Source organism: Gracilinanus agilis, chromosome 2, assembly GCF_016433145.1.
Source record: "Gracilinanus agilis isolate LMUSP501 chromosome 2, AgileGrace, whole genome shotgun sequence".
Taxonomy (NCBI): Eukaryota; Metazoa; Chordata; class Mammalia; order Didelphimorphia; family Didelphidae; genus Gracilinanus; species Gracilinanus agilis.
Window position 1 is genome coordinate 237,398,569 of NC_058131.1, and position 23,254 is coordinate 237,421,822.

Sequence of the window (23,254 nt, forward strand, 5' to 3'; positions counted from 1 at the left end):
ACAATTTAAAATATAGGGATGTTAGGCTCTTGGAGAGATGGAATGTACTTCACAAGGGCTAATAAAGCTATTTACCTGGAATCTTTTTTTTAAATAAGACCTTACTTTTTGTCTTAGAATTGATACAAGATTTGGCTCCAAGACAGAAGAGTGGTAATGGCTAGACAACTGGGGTTAAGTGACTTCTCCAGGGTCACACAGCTAGGAAGTATCTGAGGCCAGATTCAAACCCAAGACTGCCTGACTGACTCTAGGTCTGGTGTTCCATCCATTGAGCACCCTGATGCCCTTGTTTGCTTGGATTCTTAAAGATATAATCAGAGGAGTTTATAAACCAAAAAAGTAAATGAGAGGGAGAAAATCACACACGACTATTATCAAACTAGATATTATAGCCACACTGCTGCCATCTAATGCTCAAGAGTGGGGCAGCTCAGGGCAATGAGGAAAATTGACTTCAATTGATATAACAGTTGTCCAAAAGAAGAATGGGCTCGCCAACAATTAGAGTTGTCTAAAAGGGAAATGAGTTGTCTTAGAAGATAGTGGACCTCATGGGGTGGGGGGATGATAATAGAGCCTGGATGACCAGTTATAAAGTGTCTTATATTAGAGATTCCTAGAAAAGTAGGCCAATGGCTCAGGGAATGTTTTTTTCTTCTCTGGGTTATCTAGGTTACCAGGAAGAATCAAATATTCTTATAGCCTCCGAGATACATTCTCAGGAAACAAAATAGAAGAAAAGAGTCCATCATAAAACCAATAGCCTCCTTTTAAAAATATATTAAAAACCAATTTTTCTTTGTAAGAACAATTTTATTGCCAAAGAACCATTGATATCAAATGAGAAATTTATACACACATGAACAAAGGATGGAATACAAGAAGATGAACTAGAGCTCCTAATATAAGAAAACATTTGACATCATGGATGTTATTTAGATTTGGTAGGATAGGGACTCTGACTAGAATTGTTTTATGTTTATAGATGATGCCTATGGGGGACTTAGATGGAAGCAGGTGGTCTCTGGGAGGTGGTGGCAACTCCCAGGGCTGTTGTGTCTGTTTGACTATTTGTGGCAGTTGGTCAGAAATTGTGGCTGGTGATGATGAGAAAGACAGGCCCCCTCTCTATCCTCAACAGTGCCTGTGGGGTCTAGAATAGGAACAGCTCTGATGGTTTGGGAAACTCCACTAGTTCCAAAGCTCTTATGTTCAGGATCCTCAAGATGGTGGTGTTATATTAAGAAGATAAACTTACATAAGGAAATCCAAGAACCAAAGGGGAAAGTATGGTAGAGAACATATGGATGAAGTTCAAGAAAACAGACCAGAAGTGATATTATCATTGAAGTATTTATTCTGCAGTCTATCTAGAGAAAAAAAAAAAAGGAAAACTATTAAGAAATCCATGATATAGATCACAAGCTTGTCGTGGTGGCACAACGTGGTAGTAATGGGAGACTTCAATTATTTGGACATTTGTTGGAACTTTCTTCTTCTGCCAAAAGTTGATCCACTAATAATTTCTTGACTTGCCTTAATGATACTTTCATCCTTCAAAAGGTGGAGAAACCATCAAGGGAATCTTCTATTCTGGATCTGATTCAGACGAACAAGAAAGAACTGCTTTCTTGGGTGGAAATGATGGGAACCTTGTGGGTAAGTGACTACTCTATCTTAATAGTTTATGACACAGAAGAAGAGGAAAGTTGAACTATCTGAGATGAACATTAGATTTTAGAAGAGTGGATTACAAAGGATTCTAAGGTACCTTAATTCCCTCAACTTAAAATTCTACAGGGAAAGTTAGTTCAGGAAGGATGGAAAGGTTTCTAGAATGAAATTCTTTAAAAAAGAAGACACAAAAAGAAATAATTTTGATATGGAAGAAAAGGAGCTTTTGATTTAAAGAGACTGATACAGATGCCAAGAAACTCATTAACCAACTTAGATGTATAAAAGACATACACAAAAGATGAAACCAAGGATAAGTCTTTGGAAATGAATACAAAAACCTACACAGGGTCCCATTAAAATATCAGGAGTGCCTAAATACAAAATGAACTGAGATTGGAAAGGAAATTTGACATTAACAGAAAATTAGAATTTTTTAAAGTTAAAGAATATTGAAGAAATGTGGTGGATCAAAGCTAGAACTAATTCAGCCTTATAGAGTAGATGCCTGATTGAAGTCAGTGCCATGCAGATATTATTTTCTTGATATTTTCTGATAAGAAGAAAGATCCTGAGATAGAAGGAGATAAAAGTAAAATGGCTCACAGGGAATTGATAGCTATGAGAACTAAGAAAATAATAATAGAGGACACAGCTGCTCTCTTATTAGTGAATTCAAGTCATCTGGTCCATTTCTGAAAGTATATTCTTGGGTCTTGAAAGAACTGGAATATGCATTGAGCCATTGCCTGTGATATTTTCAGAGCCCACCAAGAGCAATGATCTATGAAAATTTAGAACTATCATGGCAGACTAACTTCATTTTCTTTTTGAGGGGTTTTGGGGGAATAGGCTTATTATATTGCTATAGATCTAGCTTGCTTAGATTTCAGCAAAACTTTTGACAAAGTCATTTGTGGAATTCTGTGAACAAAAGAAGTGATGCAGGCTAGGAAATAGTATAATTTAGTGGATTCAAAATTGGCTTGAATGGTCTTATCCAAAAAGTAGTCATCAATGCTTGGATTTCAACTTGGAGAGAGGTACACATATAGTGATGGTATCATAGGGTCCTTCCTATTTAACACCTTTTTTTAGTGACTGTCTGAAAGCACATTTAAGGAATACATTTATCCAATTTTCAGGTCACTTATCTGATCAGTAAGCACTTCATAGGTGCTCGTTCATTGTTCTAGACACTGGTGATACAAGACACAAAGGAGTTTATATTATTTAGAGAGAGACAAAATGTATAAGCACGTCTATAAGCATGTAAAATGAGATGCATTATGGTATAGCAGCTAGAGAGAGAGTATCCCTGGACTCAGGATGACCTGACTTCAAATCCTGTCTTTGATTCTGAGCTAGTCATCAAACCTCTTAGTGTTGCTTACATTCATCACAGAGGGAGTTTCTTACCCAAGAGTTCTCTATACCAGTAAAATCATAAGTACAGTTCCTATATAAAATAAATGCAAGGTAGTATGCTTTCATCTGCATTCTGAGTAAAATAATTCTTTTTCTCTGGAGATAGATAGATAGTATTCTTTGTCCCTCAGAATTGCCCTGGATCATTGTATTGCCAATAATATCTATCACATTTAATTGTCCCACAATATAGCTGTTACTGTTTACTATGTTTTCCTGGTTCTGCTTCACTCTGCATCAGCTCTTGAAAGGCTTTCCAAAGCTTTCAAAAGTAATCTCAAACACCCACTAGCCTGACTTACCATCTCCTAAGACTTTCAGGCACTTAGAGCTTCCTTTTTGAGCTGACTTAGAAAATTTGATTATTTCAGATATGAAGTTTGGTTTAAATTGAAAACTGTTAGCAGAGTTTAAAATGATTATGCAAAGAATGCTTCTGTTGAAGACAGTCTATCTTAGAAAATGATCTGCAAATAAGTTCCCCATAATGTTCCCTTTTCACATTTTCATTAAGGATACCTTCAATATATGTCTAGACCAGTGATGGGCCAGATGTGGCCCCTTGAAATGTTTTATCCGGCCCCACAACATTATTCCTAATCTGACGAATACAATGAGTAGGATACAATACAATGAAACTTAGAAAGAGTTGACTTAGAAACAGACTGACAGATGAGCATTTCCTTTCCTTTGGCCCCCTCTTTAAAAAGTTTGCCCATCACTGGTCTAGACCAAAGAGATAAGGAAGTAGTCATGAGTTATTATTTGTTGATACCAAACATTATTCTTTTGTTAATCTTTGAAAACTGATTAATCCTTGAGGGCTTTCAGAATTTTGAATATAGATTTATTTGGTATAGAATTGGTTAGGTCTAGCCATTCATCTCAATTTAATTTCTTAAGAGCCATTTCTATTTCCTTATATACTACAACAAATACTGAGGTTCAGATGTGGTAATTCCACTGTTTTTGTTAAGAATAAGTTGTAACAGAAATGCTTATAAGTCTCTTCTATTGTTTCTGTTTGTTGTCTTTATTCCATTTTCATCTGTAAATGCTCTTGAAGATGGCTAAATTAGTTGTATCCTGCCAAGCTTTTCCTTTTTCATGTTTTGTAATATGATTTAGTTTATAATCTCCTCTATAATGTTTCATAAATAAATTTGCATTCTAAACCGTGTTTGTACTCTAAACTGTTACCCTTGGCTGTTGTATCTCTCTACTTGACGAAGAGATTGTGTGTTTGCCCACTGAACCATTTTCAGAGCTGTTTTGGCCTTAGTGTGGAAATTGTTTCTATCATTTAAGCTTCTGCAAGAAATGACAATAATTAGAGTAAATGTTTTTACTTTTTTCCATTTCCTATTGTCTATACTCACCTTATTTAATAGATCAGTTTGCACACCATATTTTTCATTTTTACCATTCTAATTTGGTATTGATTTTGACCTCTGGTCTGACTACTGGATCACCAATTGGGAAATGACTCTCATATCTGTAAACAATCATTTCCTTTTTGGTAAGATAAGTCACTTTGAACGTATAGTTATCATTTGTTGATTATAGAAAAGTAGAAGACACAAATATAAATAAATGCCCTCCATCAGGGTACCTTTACAAAGGTATGTATTAAATCATACAAGATTCCATGATAAGAGGCAACCATTGAATGAATTTTATTTAGTGGTCCTTTGATTACAAATAAATATTATGTAAGGTGTAGAACAGAGAAGCGTGCCTGATAAAAAGTGTTCACCAGTGTTAGGATGGAGGATATCCTGTGCAGACTCTGAATAGAAGAGATCTGAGACATGGTCAGGTATTCCATATACTCCTATTTGCCAGTGATAACAGATTGATTACATCAATCCACAGAAATACTTTTGGATCTCTTCTGTGAGATTCATGGCCTTTGAAGAAATTAACCTAGTCATCTATACAGGAAAGACCAGGTGAATAAAGAACCCAAACTGCTTAGCTAATGACATATAGTTGGCTATGTAATCATTAAGTTGGCCTGTCAGTTCCTTTATCATGGATAGGTCCTGCCATCTGGCAAATGCATTGGGCCCAAAAATCAACTTCAAAGACTCATTTTCCTGAGTTCAAATCCCCACCTGTTGTCCATTTTGTCCATTCCTGTCACCTACTCACCCTTCTGAACCCAGATAAATAATATATAATATATATAATATATAATAAAATATATAATAATAAATAAATCCCCCCGATTTCTCCTTAAGACCTCAGATCACTAACTAGTGGTGTGACTCTGGGCAAATCATTTAATCTTGTTTGCCTCTGTTTCCTCATCTGTAAAATGTCCTGGAAAGGGAAATGGCAAGCCACTCCAGGATCTTTGCCAAGAAAACCTCAAATGAAGTAAACAAAGAATTAGACATAATTAAACAACAACAAGAATTGGTACTAATAGATTGTATATGTTATTATAAGACATGTAAAATGGAAAATTTTAAAGAAAAAAATTGTATATTTTAAAGAACATTTTGTTAATAGTGAGAGCAATGTGATTAACTATGCATCATTATGTTTGAAAAATCTGCATATGTTCTGGGGGACAAGACGAACTTGGAGATTGTAATAATTATTAGTTACCAACTAATTCAACAGTTAATTAGATCAATATAGCTAAATCAAGAAGGTGAATTTCAGTACTGAAAAATCATTTCTTCCCACGGTGAAGGAAACCTGATTAGCTAAAGCTCTTCTTGGCCAACAGACTCACTGGCTGCTGTCCTGATTTGTACAGCCAATTGAGAGAGTGACTGCTGCTAAGCAGTGTATGCTGGGAATTTGGAAGGGGGGATTTCCCCAAAGGGTTGCAAGTTGCTGTGGGTGCATGCCCTGGACCTTGGTCATAACTGTCCTGATCAGCCAATGCTTAGTGCATTGAGATTTGAGAAGAGGGGAGTTTGAGGGTTTATAGAAGAAGGGAAGTGGTTGGTTCAGAACAGTACCGTGAAGGGACAGAAATAAAGTTGATTGGGCAAGAATGAGTGAAAGGGGTGGTAGGATTATGCTTGAGACATGCCTTGTCATTTGGCAAACACAAAAGGATGAGAGACGCAGTCTATCTTCTGAGTGGATAACAACATAGCTTTCTGCAAACCTTTATTGAATCAAATTCTCCACAGTTATTGTTCCAAACCTACTGTCTTATCCAGCCTTCCATGGTTCCCTCTCCCCTGACATCCTCCCAATATCTGTTGTTGTTTTTCAGTTGTTTCAATTTCTCATACTCAATATTTGACTCTGTCTCACACTTAAGGGGCTATTGCTATGAGCTTCCTATTCTCCATTGTCAAAGCCATTTGACATTGTCGAAGAAAATTCTGTTTTCTTCATTTGGTACACAAGCCTGCCATAAATAGTTTATTATACCTTAATCTAAGTATCTTCTGCTTAAAGAGGAGGTTCCAAAAATTGGACAGTTTTCCTCTGACTTTGAAACTCCCTAACAAAAGTTGTTATTGAATTGACTTTTAATAGTCTCAAATAAGAGAATTCCACAGTCCTAGGGTTCAGAATCTTAGCAGTTTAGTTAACAGTCTTCCTCATCAAACAGACAGTGGTCACTTAACTTTTGGCCTAGAGAATAATTTTCCTAAAAATCAATTCCCTGCCCCTCTCTTTTTTTGTTGGTCTTGGGTGACCTATAGATAACTAGAGATACTTCCCATTAACTGAAGTAATCAAAGACTCTGCCTTCCTTTAGTCTGCTTGTTACCCAATTCCTAACAAGTTTTGTGGTAAAGAGAGTACTACTTTGAAGTGGTTCAGTCAAGGGCCTTTTGCCTCTTCTCTGGGAGATTAGTCTTCCCTGAATTTGAACCCATTTTCCTCAAAGAAAGTGGTTTATTCCTTAGTATGAAGGCTGGGGTTGGTAAAAGGACTTAGTATAGGGTTCTATGTCAGAATTGAGAGTTAAGGAAAAACTGACATCTAGGGATTGCCACAATTTTGGACTAATATGGAGCCTAAAGGTGGAAAGGGTGTTAGAGAGTCTGTGTGCTTCCAGGCTATTATCCCCCCTGCTCCTTTACTGATGCTTTTCACCAAGGTTGTCGTCCCCTCTGCTAGGTTGGTCCCAGAATTATCCACTGTCTAATATTCTATTTCTCACTTTCTCTGATGCCCACTTCCTAACAGGATTTAGTCTATCCTCTTCTTCAAAACAAAACAATCAAAAATAACCACACCTTACTTGACCATACTGTCTTTTCTTTTCCTTTACCTTTTTTCCCTTTCATAACTAATTTTCTAGAAAAACCTGTCTCTACTCATCTCAAGGTCTTCTCTCAATTCTCAGTCCTTTTCAGTCTGCCTTCTTACCCAATCCGTTTTACCTAGTCAGTCAGCTAAAATTATTCTTTCCAAAATTGCCAATGAGTTCTCATTTGATCAGTCAATGACCATAACTACTCATTTTTTCTTCTGTAGAATTTGACACTACTTACCACCCTTTTCTAGATATTCTCTTCTCTTTTGTGTTATTGCTCTCCCAATTATCTATACTTTGATATCTATCTCCTATCTCCTATTTGGCCCCTCCTTCTTAGTCTCCTTTGCTGAATCATTTACATTGTGCTAATAATAATAACTCTTGGTGACTTCATCAGATCCCATGAGTTGTATAATCATCTATCTCTACACAGATGATTTCCAGATTTACCCAAGGCTCTCTCCCAAGTTCCAGACCTACATCAAACTGGATCAATCAATCAACAAGCATTGATTAATTGATTACTATGGGCCAAGCACTATTTTAGGCATTGGAGTTAATATCTGCCCCCAAAGAGCTTAATTTTTTTTAAATTTTTTTTTAATTTTTATTTTGAATATTTTCCCCTAGTTACGTATTTCATATTCTTCCTCTCTCCCCTAAAGCCCCCAACCCCCCTTAGCTGACGCACAATTCCACTGGGTTTTACATGTATCATTGATCAAGACCTAATTCCATATTGGTGGTTGGACGAGAGTTATCGTTTAGTGTTTACATTTCCAATAATATCCCCAACAGCCCATGTGTTCAAGCAGTTGTTTTTCTTCTGTGTTTCTCCTCCCACAGTTCTTCCTCTGAATGTGGCTAGTTTTCTTTCTCATAAGTCCCTCAGCCTTGCTCTGGATCCTTACATTGCTGCTAGCAGAGAAGTTCGTAAAGTTCGATTGTACCACAGTGTATCAGTCTCTGAGGTGTACAATGTTCTCTTGGATCTGCTCCTTTCACTCTACATTAATTCCTGGAGGTCGCTCCAGTCCACATGGAATTCCTCCAGTTCTTTAGTCCTTTGGGCACAATAGTATTCCATCACCAACAGATACCACAGTTTGTTCAGCCATTCCCCAATCAAAGGACATTCTCTCTTTTTCCAATTTTTTTGCCACCACAAAGAGCACGGCTATAAATATTTTTATACAAATCTGTTTCCTTATTATCTCTTTGGGGTATAATCGAAGCAGTGCAATGGCTGGATCAGAAGGTAGATAGTCTTTTAAAGCCCTTTGAATATGAGCTTAAATTTTTTAAAAAGACTTATATTTTCCCAATTACATGCAATAATTTTCTACATGTTTTTTTCTCAAGTTATAAGATCCAAATTGTCTCCATCTCTCCCCTCGCCTAGCTCCCTTCTCTCTCCTCGCCCAGCTCCCTTCTCTCTCCCTTCCTGGAGATGGTAAGTAATTTGATCTGGGTTATATATATATTGTCATGCAAAAAACATACTTCCATATTGATCATTGGTGTCCCAGATCATTATATTGCTGAGAGTAGCTAAGTCTTTCACAGCTGATCATCATACAGTATTGCTGTTACTATATATAATGTTCTCCTGGTTCTGCTTATTTTACTCTGCATCGGTTCATGTATGTCTTTTTAGCTTCTTCTGAAATCATCCTACTCATTATTTCTTAAAGCATAAGAGTATTCCATCACTATAATATACCACACTTTGTTCAACTATTCCCCAACTTATTTACAATTAGGTCCTTCCCCACCCCTCCCTTTTTTTAAAATCTCTGGCATACAATCTTCATAATGGTATTACTGAAAAGGAGCTTAAATTTTAACAAGGGAGAAAACAAATACATGAATATATGTAGAATGAATATAAAGAGAAGAAATACAAAATGGCCTCATAATAGAGAGGAAGAATATTAGCAGTTGGGGGATAAGAAAAGGCTTCATATAGAAACTGGGGCATGAGCTGCAATCTTGAAAGAAAAGAAGTCTGTGAAACAAATGAAAAAAGTATACATTCTAGGCATGGGGGAGAGCTCATGGAAATTCACAGATATGGATAAGTGTTATGGGTGAAGAACAGAAAGCCACTTTGGATAGGGGTGCAAGAAGAGACTAGTTGGGAGCCAAGGTATGAAGGGTTTTAATACTCAAACAGGAATTTATATTTGATTCTAGAAGCAACAGGAAGACCTGGGTTTACATTCCATTTCTATCACTTAACTAATTTAGGCCAGGCAGTTAGTCCCTGAGCCTCAGTTTCCTGGTTTGTAAAATGGGAATAATACTACCTCCCTTGCAGGCTTGTTGTGACACTCAAATGAAATGATAAATGTAATGCATCGTGCAAATATCAGTAATTACTGTACTCTGATCTCTGCAGAGAAGCAGATTAATTTAACCAGTTCAGATTAATGCCATTTATCTCCCATTATGTCCTAAACACTGTGAATAATGCATACAAAACAAAGGCCGGCCCTTTTAGGAGCATTTGAGGGAAATAAATAAATCATGTCTATATAGCCTGTAACATAATTTCTTTATCTAAAGTTCTCATTACTAAATATCCAGATAGATTTTGACCTTGTTGCTGCCACTCATTAGTTGTGTGAGTTGGGTTAAGCCATTCCACCATTATGGTTCTCATTTTTCCCATATGTAAAATGAGAGAGGGGATTAGACTAGATGATCTCCAAAATCTCTTGTTTTGTCCATACCATTGTATTTTGATCTGGTGAGGCAGTGATCTCCCCCAACTATCAGCTGAGATCCCACAAATGTGATCCTAGATCATACAGTACCACTATGGACTGACGGTTAGAAGGACACATAGCTAAACCATGTTGATAGTGTGATTTGTTCATTCCTCTGGATTCTTCTTCTTCTTCTTTTTAACTCCCATCTCCAGGCCAGGTGCTCTATCTACCGAGTCACCTAGCTGCTCCTCTGAATTCTTTTAATGGGACTCTGGAGGGGCTGGGGATTTGCCCTGAGACCACCGGAGGCCCGAGTCCCCACCCTTGGGGATGTCGTTGTGCAGAGGCAGACCTTCCAGGTGCTTTCTGTCTGGTTTGGAGAACTCTGTGCTATGCATTTTGGGCCAGTGAATGTGTGTTAATTATCAGAGATCTTTGTTAATGAGGCCCACAGACCATGAAGAGTTAAGTTCCTTGAGGTAGGCAAAATTGGCATCGCTTCACTCTCTTACCTAACTAAGGGTTACCGAAGATCTTTGTCTTGATGCTTCTAATTCTGCTCACAGATCGTGCCATAGCATCCTACTCGACTAGCCTCAGCCGTACAACTTCCCTCAGCTACCCAGATCGCACAGATGGCTTCTCTTTTCTACAACCCACTGCCACCACCTTGATCAACCAGTATGTGTCGGACTTCAGTGTCCGCGCTCTCACGGATCTGCAGTACATCAAGGTGAGAAGCATGCCCAGCCCAGCACCCCTTGCATCTCCCTTCCTCTTTCCCCTGCTCAACTAGATCTGGCTACGGGGGTTTCTTTATCTTTTTTTTGAAATCAGTGTCTTGCCTGGTTCTAGTCTTGGGCTATTATAACCTTCTTTCTCATATCTACTCTCTTCTCTATTTGGCTCCAGATGACTATACTTAATTCTTGACTAGCCTTTTTATCCCTCTTTACCTCTTGAAATCCACTCATCAGTGACATCTGCCGATTCTCTGCTCTCTTTAAATATGGCACCTTCCCTTTACAGATCACCCGGCAGCAGTACCAGAATGGGTTGATGGCCTCAAAAATGGATACCTCCCATCTCCATACTTCCACAGACAACCTGAATCCTGATTCCACTCAAGATCAGCGTATGACCAATGAGAACACAAATCTCCTCAATGATCAGAAATCTTCCCCGAATAAGTTCACCCAGAACAAACCCATGTGACAGGGGGGCCCGGGGCCCCCTGCCAATCCCTTGGGGGCCTTCCTAGTGGGCCCACATCCACAGAGGGAGCAGAGCAGACAGGGGAGCTTGGCCCTGGCCACCCCCTTGGTAACCTGTCTAGCTCTCTAAGCAGATATTCCCTAGCCTGTCTAGGCAGGGAGGAGACCTTCCCCCCACTACAGGGGAAGCCCTACCAGAGCTTCCAGGGGTTGCCTGGGTAGTACTGCCCAGGGGCAGATCCAGGGAGCAGTTAGGAAGGGGTGGGGATTTTTTTTTTTAAAACTGAGATTTCTAAAGGAAGCACACTGCTGTAAACTTCACATTGGGGAGAGAGGGTTGGTTGGGGTTGGGGTTAGGGGCTTTTATTAATTTTTTTAAAGAAAAAGTTGGGGGTCCTACCTCATCTGAGGTTTCTTCCCCAGGAAGCAATAGCCATAATCCTCTGCCCTCTAGCCTTGAGCTCTTCTAGCTTCTTTTCCCTGACTCCGGGATCTCCAGACCCCAGCTGCCTCCTCTCCAGGCCTTCCTCCACAGATCACATCCTTAAGGGCCTGCTAGAGGATGGGGTCATACCCTGTTCATCAAGAAAGGAACCTAAGATGTTTAGACAGAATTACCTAGGCATGTGCCTAATGGATTATTCCTGAGAACTGGGGAAGATTAGTGCTTCTGACTGGCCAAGATTCAGCGTCGGAAAGCCTTTGATCAAGGATGAAATAAATGGAACCAGGGAGGGGAGCTTGTATAAAGTTAGGGGCTCGAATCCTCCAGAATCCAGAACTCCTTGAGCTGTGGAAAACTTTTCTGTTGTATTTGGTGGGCTGGGCTAGAATTCTTTCCTTCCTTTCGATAACATGGCATCTCCCTCACACTTTCCCCTTGCGCTGGACCCTCTTAGTGAAGAGGAGAACTGAAAGTGTTAGGGTCCAGAGTCATTAACATCAGACTCTGCCCCGACTTGAACCAAAGACCTGGCCCAAATGGAAAGAACATCTGAACTGAAGGATGCCTGTCTGGGAATAATCCCTTTAGGAGTGAGATTGTTCAGGAGCATTTGTGTTGCTGACAATGAGTTCTTCTGAAGCCAAGTCAAAGACAGACTTTTGACCTGGGAGGAGTCATCCCAGATTTCATTATTCTTTCATTATTCCTTAGTTTCAGTCCAGGTTTCACTTTCTGCCAAGACAAATGTCCCCCCCCCCCCCCAGTTTTGGAGATGAGAACTGTGAGGTAGATGAGGTCCTCTTATTCCTTAGCACAAGGCAGGATGTTCTTCCATGCTTGCCAGCTTCTTCATTTTCATGGGGGTAGGGAACTGATCCATCTACAAAGTGCACAGATCCCTGTCCTGTCTTGGTAGTCTTATTCTCAAAACAGCCATCCTGGATTCTCTGGATGTCTTTAATGGTACTGTAGCCCTGGAAGCTCAAATCTTTCCCAGAAGCTCTCTGCAGGTCTCTTTTTGGCCCTATGCTAGAACTTTAGATCTCCTTATTAGGGATGCATTTGGGACCAACTTGTGCATTGCTCCGTTGTGCAGACAAAAAGAAGAGCTGGTGCTCGAGTCATTTAGAGAGCAGAAACTTTTTTTGAGGTGTTATTTATTCTTTTTCCCAAACAACATGCATACCACAGAGTCCTACCTTCAGGTGATCTGTTCTCCAGATGCCTAAAGAATCCTGGTCTTTTGTAACATCTTGTGTCAAAGATGCCTGTCTTTTTGATTATCTCAAAACAAAACAAGGATGGTTTGGTTTTCCCCAGTTTGTATTAGTCACTTCTCTCCTGCTAGAATAAACGATCTTCATGGATTGTCAGTCACAAGGGCCATCTTTGGGACATTCTACTTTAATTCTCCAGGAGCAACTGTGACTATCCTCTGCCTGGAGGTGACAAGGTTTGAATTCTTGCAAGACCTGTTAGAGTAAAAAGGAATCCTTTGGTATAGTCAGGGTAACAAAGTTCATTGGTCTGAACCAAATGGATGTGTGTTCCATAAAATGAGGCAGGTCACACACACTTCCATACCTACCTCTTTTTAAACTTATGGTTACTGCCAACAGATGTTCTTTTCTCCCAATTTCTGGATAATATATATTATATATTCCTGCTGAGGGTCAGGCAGCATTCCCAAATGTTTCTGGTCCAAAGACTTCCTCCTTTCAGCGAAGGAGAAGGAACTTTACAACTTCCCAAGACCTGGCCTCACTTTTCCTCTTATGTGTTTTATTTCTGGGCCTGAATTACATATTGAAATTGTCCTATCTCTGCTTCTTCCCACAAACCAAAAGCAACCTTTGTAGACAGCATTCAGATGCACTAGACAGGTCATATCCAACATTGCAAATAACTATTTATTTTGTGCAAGATTTTAATTTGTATATTTTTGTGATTTTTTTTTTTTTGCGCCATTGTTATAAGTTTGACTCTTGGGGAGTTTTGCTGTTTTATTTTTGAGTCTGTCTTTTGTCACAAATCTGATAATATTTGCTAAACAAGATATGGAATTTATTTTTGATTGGTAATAAAAATGAAATGTCTCTATAACTCTCAGTGAGTTTGAAATTCTTCTGAACTGCTTTAAAGTTCAGGGGACAATCTCCAAAAAGCAGACAAATTCTTTTAGTAATTCTTTTCCTAGTGATAGGACAGGTATTCTGAATCTGTTAGGTAATTAAGTATTAACACAAAGTTTGGAAACAAGACGACCCAAGATGGAGAGGAGACAGATGATGTAGTCTAACTAACATGGGTTTGGAGTCAGAAGATCTGGCTTTAAATCCCCACTCTGACACATACTAGCTTTGTGACCTCAAACAAGTCATCTCCCCTCTCTGGGCCTGGATGATAGGATTGTACTAGACATCTCCAAGATCCTTTGCAGTTCTAACATTCTGCTAAGGCCTTTTAAACATAGGAGTTTAAGAAACAGTAAATGCTAACCCATGAAACTAAGCTTAAGGCAGCATGGTTCTGGATTTAAGAGTTAAAAGACCTGGGTTTAACCCTGGTTCTCACTTACTCTTATTTGGCTTTGGCTAAGTCATTTACTGCCTTTGGTTCTCAGTTTCCTCACCCCTAAGTTGTGGAGGCTTGACCATCCAACTCTAAATATGATTCATTGTAGTTACAGAATCTATATAAAAGCACTTTGAGACCTTAGAGCACATATTGAAATGTCTGCTGTTATTAAGTATATAAATTATATAAGTATTAAGCCTATAAATGTCCACTATTATTTAAGATGCATCTAGGAAGGGGTGGAGACTATAGTTAAAGGAAATCACATAGGAAACAATGAGCAGTGGTCCAAGTATAAATGGTTACTATCTTGCCTACCATCGAGGTCGTAGAAAGAGGATGGAGAAGCAGGTCTGAGTGCTATTGTAAGTGGAAGAATTTAGTGATTTATCAGTTGGGCCATCAACCATCTGAAGGCCTCTTGGTCAAATAGCTGCTGGATTCTTTAGAGTCTTTGGGGCAATGATACATTTTAAATGTTTTGCAAATTTTGTTTATTCCTAGTAATACTTGCTAATCTTAACAACTCACCAGAAAGTATTTTTTACAGCACCTTATATTCTTTTATAGCTCCTCTCTTGGGGGAATTAGACTTAAGATGAAAATTACTTCTTTAACCATAGGGAACTGTCCCTGGGCCCACAGGGCTGGTGTCCTTGGCCCACTCTCTTCTTCAAGAGGAGGTCCCTATACTATGGACCTATGTACGTAGACTAAGTTCAGGTCTGGGAGAGCCCAGACTCTAACGAGAGTGGGGCTAGCCTCCCTCTTCAAACAGTCTTCAGCTCAAATCCTAACTCAGTATTCCAGGGCATTTTGGCTCAGGTTTTGGCTTTTGGCTGATTTTTTTCTGAAGTATTCAGTTGTGTGCATTATGAATCAGAGATGTAGTTATGTCTATACACAAAACAAATGAAACACAAAAGATAGTGTACATTTGACAGAATAACTTAGAATAGTATTTTGTTATAACTACTTTTAATCTTTTGGGAGGCTGAGGCTTAAACCTTATCACAGCATAAAATAATTTGCCAGTCTGGCTGTTTATTAGACATTTTACATTTCACCTGGTCTCTCCACTGTTCAAACAACTCCCAATGTAAGTCTTAATAAAAATAGAGCCAGTCCTTTCTTGTCTTTTTTTTTTTTTTTTTGGTGAGGCTAAAATGATATATCTGTACTGCCTGTGATAGCCCCCAGTTCACAATGGGTCCCTCAAACACCAAGGTTCAGGTTATCTTCTGCATCAGTATCCTCAATAGTATAGTTCACAAGCCCCCACCAATGTGTTTGGCTTACTTCATCAACCAGAGAGTAAGTTCAGAATGAAAATATTTGATAAACTAGAATAAAGAAAAGTAGCAAAATATTTTATGCATAAACATGGGATACACTCTTCCATTCAATGTTGTTTTTTTTTTACTATACCTCTCTTCCTTCTAGTCTTACATGGTATTCTCTCTAATGCCATTGAGCCAGTTGGTATCTCTACAATATCAATGAACTTTTGTTGTTGTTTTTGTTGTTCAGTCCTTCTTGTTATCCTTTCTGATGAAGAAACTCTCCTTACACTCAGACAGTTTCAGTGAAGCCAGAGCCTTTGTATTTCTTGGACTCAAGAGTAACCCCAGGCCTTGACACCTCTATCTTGAGGTCAATAATCCACCTATTAGGGGAAAGAAATGCAGGAGTCCAGATGCAAACTCTCCTAATTGAGTCCATATTCCATGTGGGAGTAGGGTAAAAGAGCACATCTCCACACATCTCCGGAAATTAAGAAATAGTTCGGAGAGTTAACAAGAAGCAATTTCTTCTTTGAACTGATTCATTATACTGCCTCCTTGCAGTCATGGGACAAGAAGGAGAACTAAAGGTCCATTCAGGATTTTCTAGGAGTCCCTTCAGAACTGGGCCACCAAAATAGCCAGAAACTTGCCCCAGAGATCTTATTTGGTTAACCAGGATCAGGAAGGGCAACTCTGAGCATGGCCTGTGGTATACATCCCAATATATACATAGCAGTGAGTAAAAACCAAGAGTCTGTGTCCAGTCACAGTAGTAGTTGTGTTCTTTTTGGCCTACAGAATTTTGCTATCTCCAGCTTGGTTGTGTTAAAAAAAAATTTACATACTTTGTTTTGACTTAACATTATCCAACAAAACAAATCTCTTCCCAAAGTACATTTCTATAAAAATTATCCAACTTGTATTTCCAATCTAATGGTTGTCCTGTCCAGAACACAACATTAGCTAAGGGCCCCTAAAACCTAGTGAGCATTTCAGCAGCATTGCCAGTTCAGTCCCATCATTCACATTTACATGGAGTTTTACTGCTTAGAAAATCCATTTGTCATGGCAATCCTGGGTGGTAGATAGTGGAGTTATTAGACTTGTTTTACAAATGAATTTCAGAGAGGCTAAGTGACTTGCCCCAAGTCATACAACTATTAAGTAGCAGAACAGGAGATTCCAACCCAGGTTTCCTGGCTCAAAATCCAGGATTCTTAGCTGCCTTTTATCCCATGCTTTCTAACTAATAATTGCCAAGCAACATGGAAAAAAATAAGTCAGCAGCTGTATTCAAGTTGGTGAAAATATAAAAACACTCAGGAAGAATTTGCATCTGGGACTGCAGTGCAGTGCAGATGGCTATGATAATCAAAGACCCTGAAACCCAAATGATCTCTGGACCTAGTGAACCTAGCCTTGATTCAAATCTGTTCATTTTTTTCAGGATCTCTTCCTGGATGACTTCTCCCCGAGATTAAAGTTAAAACACAGGAACTCTATGGTGTTACAAAGGGAAGAGAATGTAGACCCCATTTGGGCTAATCTCTTTCCACATATAAGGAAAGCAAAGACCAAAGGTGGCAAGGCACTTCAAAAGGTAGACTATAAGGGCCTGATGGCAAACCTATGACGTGTGTCAGCACTGACACGTGTAGCCATTTTTGATGACACACAGCCTCATGTCGCATACAGAGAAGTATAGGTCTGCATGCCAAAGATGAAACATTTGCTGTAGTGTAGTGTAGACACTGTACCGGAGGTCTGTAGGCCAAAACAACAGAACTCCAGCACAGAGCATCTAGTTCTAGGACTTCCCAGCCGTTAGGGGACCTTTGACCTCACTTCTAGCTGCCGCAGCAGGGAGCAGTAGAAAGCCACAGAGGACAAATCTCTGAGGGCCCTGTGATTGCCATTGCCAGCAACCACATAACCACAGCAACCATCATCCAATCTACAGTTCTGGTGTGTTGTGGATTTCTAATTAACCATCATTACTGAGATAAGTGAGGGGAAGGCTGGGAGAGGTGAGGGCCTGTGCCATGGGTGCCGTTTCCCACCATTAGAAATGGCGGCAGTTGTCTTAATTTACATAAGGAACGCCATCTTGCAGCATAGTACAGACTCCATTTCACCACTATATTGTGCATCCTTATTAACCCCTATTTGTTTTAACTCTGCCCTTTCCTAAAAGACAGTTACATGTGCCATCTTGTGGTCAGATTAGTTAACCCCTAATTGCCCGCAGGGCTAACAGGCTATAATTCTGTCTTCTGTCACTGCCTCCCTGATGGAGAACCCAAAAAAATAAAAAACAAAGGTTAAGTAAAGGAAGTGGTAGTAGCAGTAGCCGACCTTTTCAAGAGACATGGACCAAGATATATGGCATCATAGAAAAAAATGGCAGATCATTTTGTGTTCTATGAACTGGAATAGTAGTCAGCAGAATGTGGAATATAAATAGACATTTTGAAACTAATCATTCCCAGCTCTTGAAAAAAAGTGAGGATGAAAATAAGGAATACATTTCCAGGCAGCTACACCATTATAAGAGCCAATCTAATTCCATCCTTAAATTTGTAAAAGACTATAAATTTAACATCTGCAAGTTTGAGCATTGCTCACTCCATAGCTCAGCATGGAAAAGCACTCAGGGAGGGAGAATTTATTAAAGAAACTCTCCTAAGATGTGTACCAGTTCTATTTCATGATATGCCGAATAAAGATGCATTTATTAAGAGAATATCTGCGTTACCACTCAGTAGAAATATCATAAAAGACCAAATAATGAGACTGAACATAAACATGCAACATCAATTAAAGTGAGACATATGTAACTGTAAATATTTTTCCATCTTTCTTGATGAAACTACTGATGTTACATCACATGCTTAGCTGGCCATTATTGGTCGATATTCTGATGGTCTCAAAACAAGAGAAGAGTTGATAAAGTTAGTATCAGTGCCGACAAGTACATCCAGGAAGTGAAATATGTAAGGTTGTTATACAAACATTCCATAACCTAAGCATTGATATCTAAAGTTGTGTCAGTGACGACAGATGGGGGCACCAAACATGGTAGGGAAAAAAAGTTGGATTTGTCAAATTGTTTATGGAAGCTATTGGACATCCGATTGTGTCTTTTCATTGTATTATCCATCAGGAGGCTTTCTGTGCCAAGGCAGGATTCACCAACTTAAATGACTTAATGTCAGTTGTTACAAAAATAGTTCATTTAATAGCAGCTCGCCCCCTTCACAAGTGAGAATTTTCTGTACTTTTATTGGAGGTTGATTCCACCTACAGTGGACTGCTGATATATACAATAATGTAAGATGTCTGAGCTAAGGCAAAGCTCTTTTTTTTCTTTTCATTTTTCATTTTTATTTTTTAGAAAAAATTTTTCCATGGTTACATGATTCATGTTCTTATTATCCCTTCCACCCACCCCCATACCACCCTCCATAGCTGATGAGCATTTCCACTGGTTTCTTCATCTTCACTTCAAAAAATTCTTCATTCTTCAAATCAAGACCCATTTCCATATTATTGATAATTGCATTAGGGTGGTCGTTTAGAGTCTACATCCCAAATCATGTCCACATCAAGTCATGTGTTCAAGCAGTTGTTTTTCTTCTGTGCTTCCACTCCAGTAGTTCTTCCTTTGAATGTGGGTAGTGTTTTTTTCCACAAATCCCTCAGAATTGTCCAGGATCATTGCAATGCTGCTAGTATAAGAGTCCATTACATTTAATTTTACCACAGTATATCAGTCTCTGTGTGTAATATTCTCCCGGTTCTGCTCCTTTCACTCTGCATCAATTCCTGGAGGTCATTCCAGTTCACATGGAATTCTTCCAGTTCATTATTCCTTTGAGTACAATAGCATTCCATCACCAACAGATACCACAGTTTGTTCAGCCATTTCCCAATTGAAGGGCACACCCTCGTTTTCCAGTTTTTTGCCATCACAAAGAGTGCAGCTATAAATATTTTTGAACAAGTCTTTTCCCCTATGATCTCTTTGGGTACAAACCCAGCAATGGTATGGCTAGATCAAAGGGCAGGCAATCTTTTAGCACTCTTTGGGCATAGTTTCATATTTGCTATCCAGAATGGTTGGATCAGTTCACAATTCTACCAGCAATGCATTAATGTCCCAATTTTGCCACATCCCCTTCAACATTCATTACTCTCCCTTGCTGTCATTTTAGCCGAGGCAAAGTTCTTGAGCGCTTTATGGAGTGCTTTGAAGAAATTAAGGTATTTCTTGAGGATAAGAATCTGGGAAACTTTCCTCAGCTCAATGAAGATAAGTGGGTCAACAAGCTGATGTTTTTTTACAGATCTATATTAATGAACTGAATTTAAAGTTACAAGGTTTTGGCAAAAGTATTGATGTTACGTTTGAATACATAAAAGCTTTTGAAAGTAAACTTGAAATTTTCAAATGAGATGTAGAAACTAAAACTTATATAAATATTTTCCTTGAATATCAAAGTATTTTGAGAAGACCAGTATAGCTGTACAAAATGAAATGGAACCCTTGCATATAAAGTATCAGCATGTTTTATACTCATTACTTGACCAGTTCAGTGATAGATTTAATCAATTTAGAAGCCTAAAACAGACCATGAAATATCCTGATATAGTAGTCTACAGTAATTTGGAATTAAATGCTTTCCAATGGATGCAAATTGATGATTTGGAGATGCAACTTGCAGAATTTCAAGACAGCATCTGGGCTCAAGTGTTAATCTGGAAAGGTACGGCTTGGAGAATCAAGAGGAGTGCCACTACAAACAGGAAATTTGGAGTGCCTGGAACTGATTACCAGACACTTTTAGTACCCTGAAAAATTTAGCAATCACTTTAAGTTTTCCTGCTGGAAGCCATCAAGGCTGTGAGGTTAGCATGGCTACTCACAAGCTCTGACAATCCAGCACGGCAGGTTGTCAGGAGGATGGAAATTCCACACTCAGTTTACCCCATGTGATTTTTTTTACAGTGACATTCACTTGCATTGAAATTATTGCAATCAATATCCTTATCCGGCTCCAAAAAGACACAGAAAAACAGTATAGGTTCAAGGCAAGAACTATCACACTCACAGACTAAATAATATACCAAAATAAACCCCTGTACAATCCCCTAGAGTATAGAATTTCCCCTAGAATCAGTCCAGTAGAAAACCAGCAGTTAGTGAGTTAATGCAAGTTTCTAAAGATCCCAGCATTTTCCCTCTATGTACTTTTGTGAGACCTTATTCTCAGTGTTAAATAGTATCAAAACCTACAAAAGAAACAGATTGAGAGATGAAGTTAGTAGTGTTTGCTTGGGCTTGAAGTATGCAAAATACCAACCTTCAGTTGAAGATTTAGTGACTAAATGAATTTTTATTAGCCAATGAAATTCAGCAACAAAAAAGTCACTAGTAGGCAGGCTAATTAAAGAATTATCCCTCCCCCTCAGTTATCTTAGTTCACAGCACCCCATACAAGTTAAATAATATCAAGACCAACAAAAGAAACAGACTGACAGATGAACAAAGAAGTCACTAAGCAGGTAAGTTAAAAAATTAGTTTTTGGTTTATCAAATACAGTTATAGATTACAATTATACATTTTTGTTATTTAAACTATATTACAAAATTATGGGGTTTTTCTCAAGTGACACACTACTCAGTTATGCTTTTTTTTTGGCAAATTTTGACACATCAAGCTCAAAAGTTTGCCCATCACTGCTATAAGGACAATAAGAACAAAGCACTGTGTCATTAAAAAAAAAAAATCTTTGCCTCCATAGGAGGAGACAGCTAATACAGATTTATTGATTTGGAATTTAATTGGGAATCAGAAGAGGTTGAGTTCTGGCTTGGATTCTTATTAACTGTAGGACACTGGACATATAACCAGTGACAGTTTCTTCATCTGTAAAATGATTAGATTGGACTCAATGACCCCTAAGATCCTTTTCAGTCCTAAATCTATGATCAAAAGGCTCATCAGTGGTAGAACTGAATGGAACCCAGTAGTGTTTTTCTTCTCAGTATGTTTAACATTTTACACTGCAAGTCTTTAAAGATTGTTAAAAGTTCTCTGAAGTAAGGACCAATGGAGTTTTGGGGCTTCTGGTACCCAACAATTGATCAACTTATTCCATCATACTCCACAGAACAAAAATCTATTCTACAGGGCCTTTTCAGTTCTAAGACCACTAATGGCTTGACTTTTTGTGAGTCATTAGATTTTTCAAAAAAGACTATTCTCATTAAAAGTTCAATTCCACGAGCCTTTATTAAGTATCCTTATGGATAGTAGCCACAACGTCCCCCCCCAAAAAAATCCAACCCAGTCTCTGCCCTCAAGGAGTGTACTTTCTATTGGACAGAAACGCAAACACATAAATATCAAATATATGTCAAATATAAGGAAGAGTATTTGGGGGGGGAGCACTAATAACTGGGGGAATCAGAAAAGGTTTCTAATAGGAAGAAACCCTTAAATTATGCCTTGAAAGGACCTTAAGCGGAGCTGAGAGGCCATTTCCAGCATAAGTGATGGACAACCTGTGCATAGGCATGGAAATAGGAGGTGTAATGCTATGCCCAGAGAAGAGATCTCATACATCAATTGTTAAAAATTTATTTAATTTGGAATATTTTTCCATGGTTACATGATTCATGTGCTTTCCCTTCCCTCCTCTCTCCACCCTCCTGGAGCCAACGAACAGTTCCACAGGGTTTTACAGGTATCATTGTTCAAAACCTATTTCTATATTATTACTATTTGCAGTAGAGTGGTCATTTAAAGTCATCATCCTCAATCATCACCATCAAACCATGTGATTAATCAGGTTTCCTTCTGTATTTCTACTTCCACGGTTTTTTCTCTGGATGTGAATATTGTTCTTTCTCATAAGTCCCTCAGAATTGTCCTGGATCATTGCGTTGCTGCTAGTAGAGAAGTCCATTACATTTTGATTGTGCCACAGTGTCATACATCAATTTCTATATTAAAAAACTAAAATGAGCTTAAGATAAAAACAATTCCTAATATATTAAGAATAAACTGACACTCCCCCCCTTCTTCTTCTCTACCCCCTCCCCCCATTACTCAACGCAGTTCTCCGGAGGTCATTGACAGAGCCTGTCACCTCTTTAAAACCAAACTCCACAACGTGCCCCGCCTCCCTCCGTGACCCCCGCCCCCATCTTGTTTACAACCCGGCGCAGCCTAGTACTACTACTGACGCCCTGCCCGTCTCCGTTTCTTATTGGGTAGTGAGAATTGGACGGGCGCATCGATTGGCTAGAGGAAGGCGGGGACCCCGGAGTAGGTTGCGCAGGCGACCTAGAGGGGGGTGGCTGGCTATGGCGGCGGCGGCGGCAGCAGCGGCAGCGGGCGGCCTACGCTGGGTGCTTGCCGCGCTCTGCTTGGGCTGCGCCGCTGGGGGGGACGCATCAGGCCCGCGGGTACTGGGCTTCTGCTTGGAAGAGGACGGTGACGGTGCTGAGGGTCCAGTGTGGGCGCGGGGCCGGGTGGTCCGGGCCGCGCCCGGAGCCGCCTTCCGCTTGCGGCTCTTCGGCTCTGGCTTCGCCAACCGCTCGTGGCCCTGGGTGGCCTTCGCTCCAGCGGGCGCGGGCTGCCCAGCGGGGGGAGGGGAGGTAG

At 39.3% G+C, this 23,254-nt stretch overlaps 1 protein-coding gene across 1 annotated transcript in view; it reads left to right on the forward strand.

Moving 5' to 3' along the window:
• CNNM4 (cyclin and CBS domain divalent metal cation transport mediator 4) overlaps positions 1 to 11,277 on the forward strand; it is a 54,380-nt gene extending 43,103 nt beyond the window's left edge. Inside the window, exons 6-7 of the mRNA XM_044659608.1 lie at positions 10,641 to 10,795; positions 11,092 to 11,277. Coding sequence (XP_044515543.1) covers positions 10,641 to 10,795; positions 11,092 to 11,277 — 341 coding nt within the window. The remainder of the gene's footprint in view (positions 1 to 10,640; positions 10,796 to 11,091) is intronic.
• Positions 11,278 to 23,254: the final 11,977 nt, after the last annotated feature.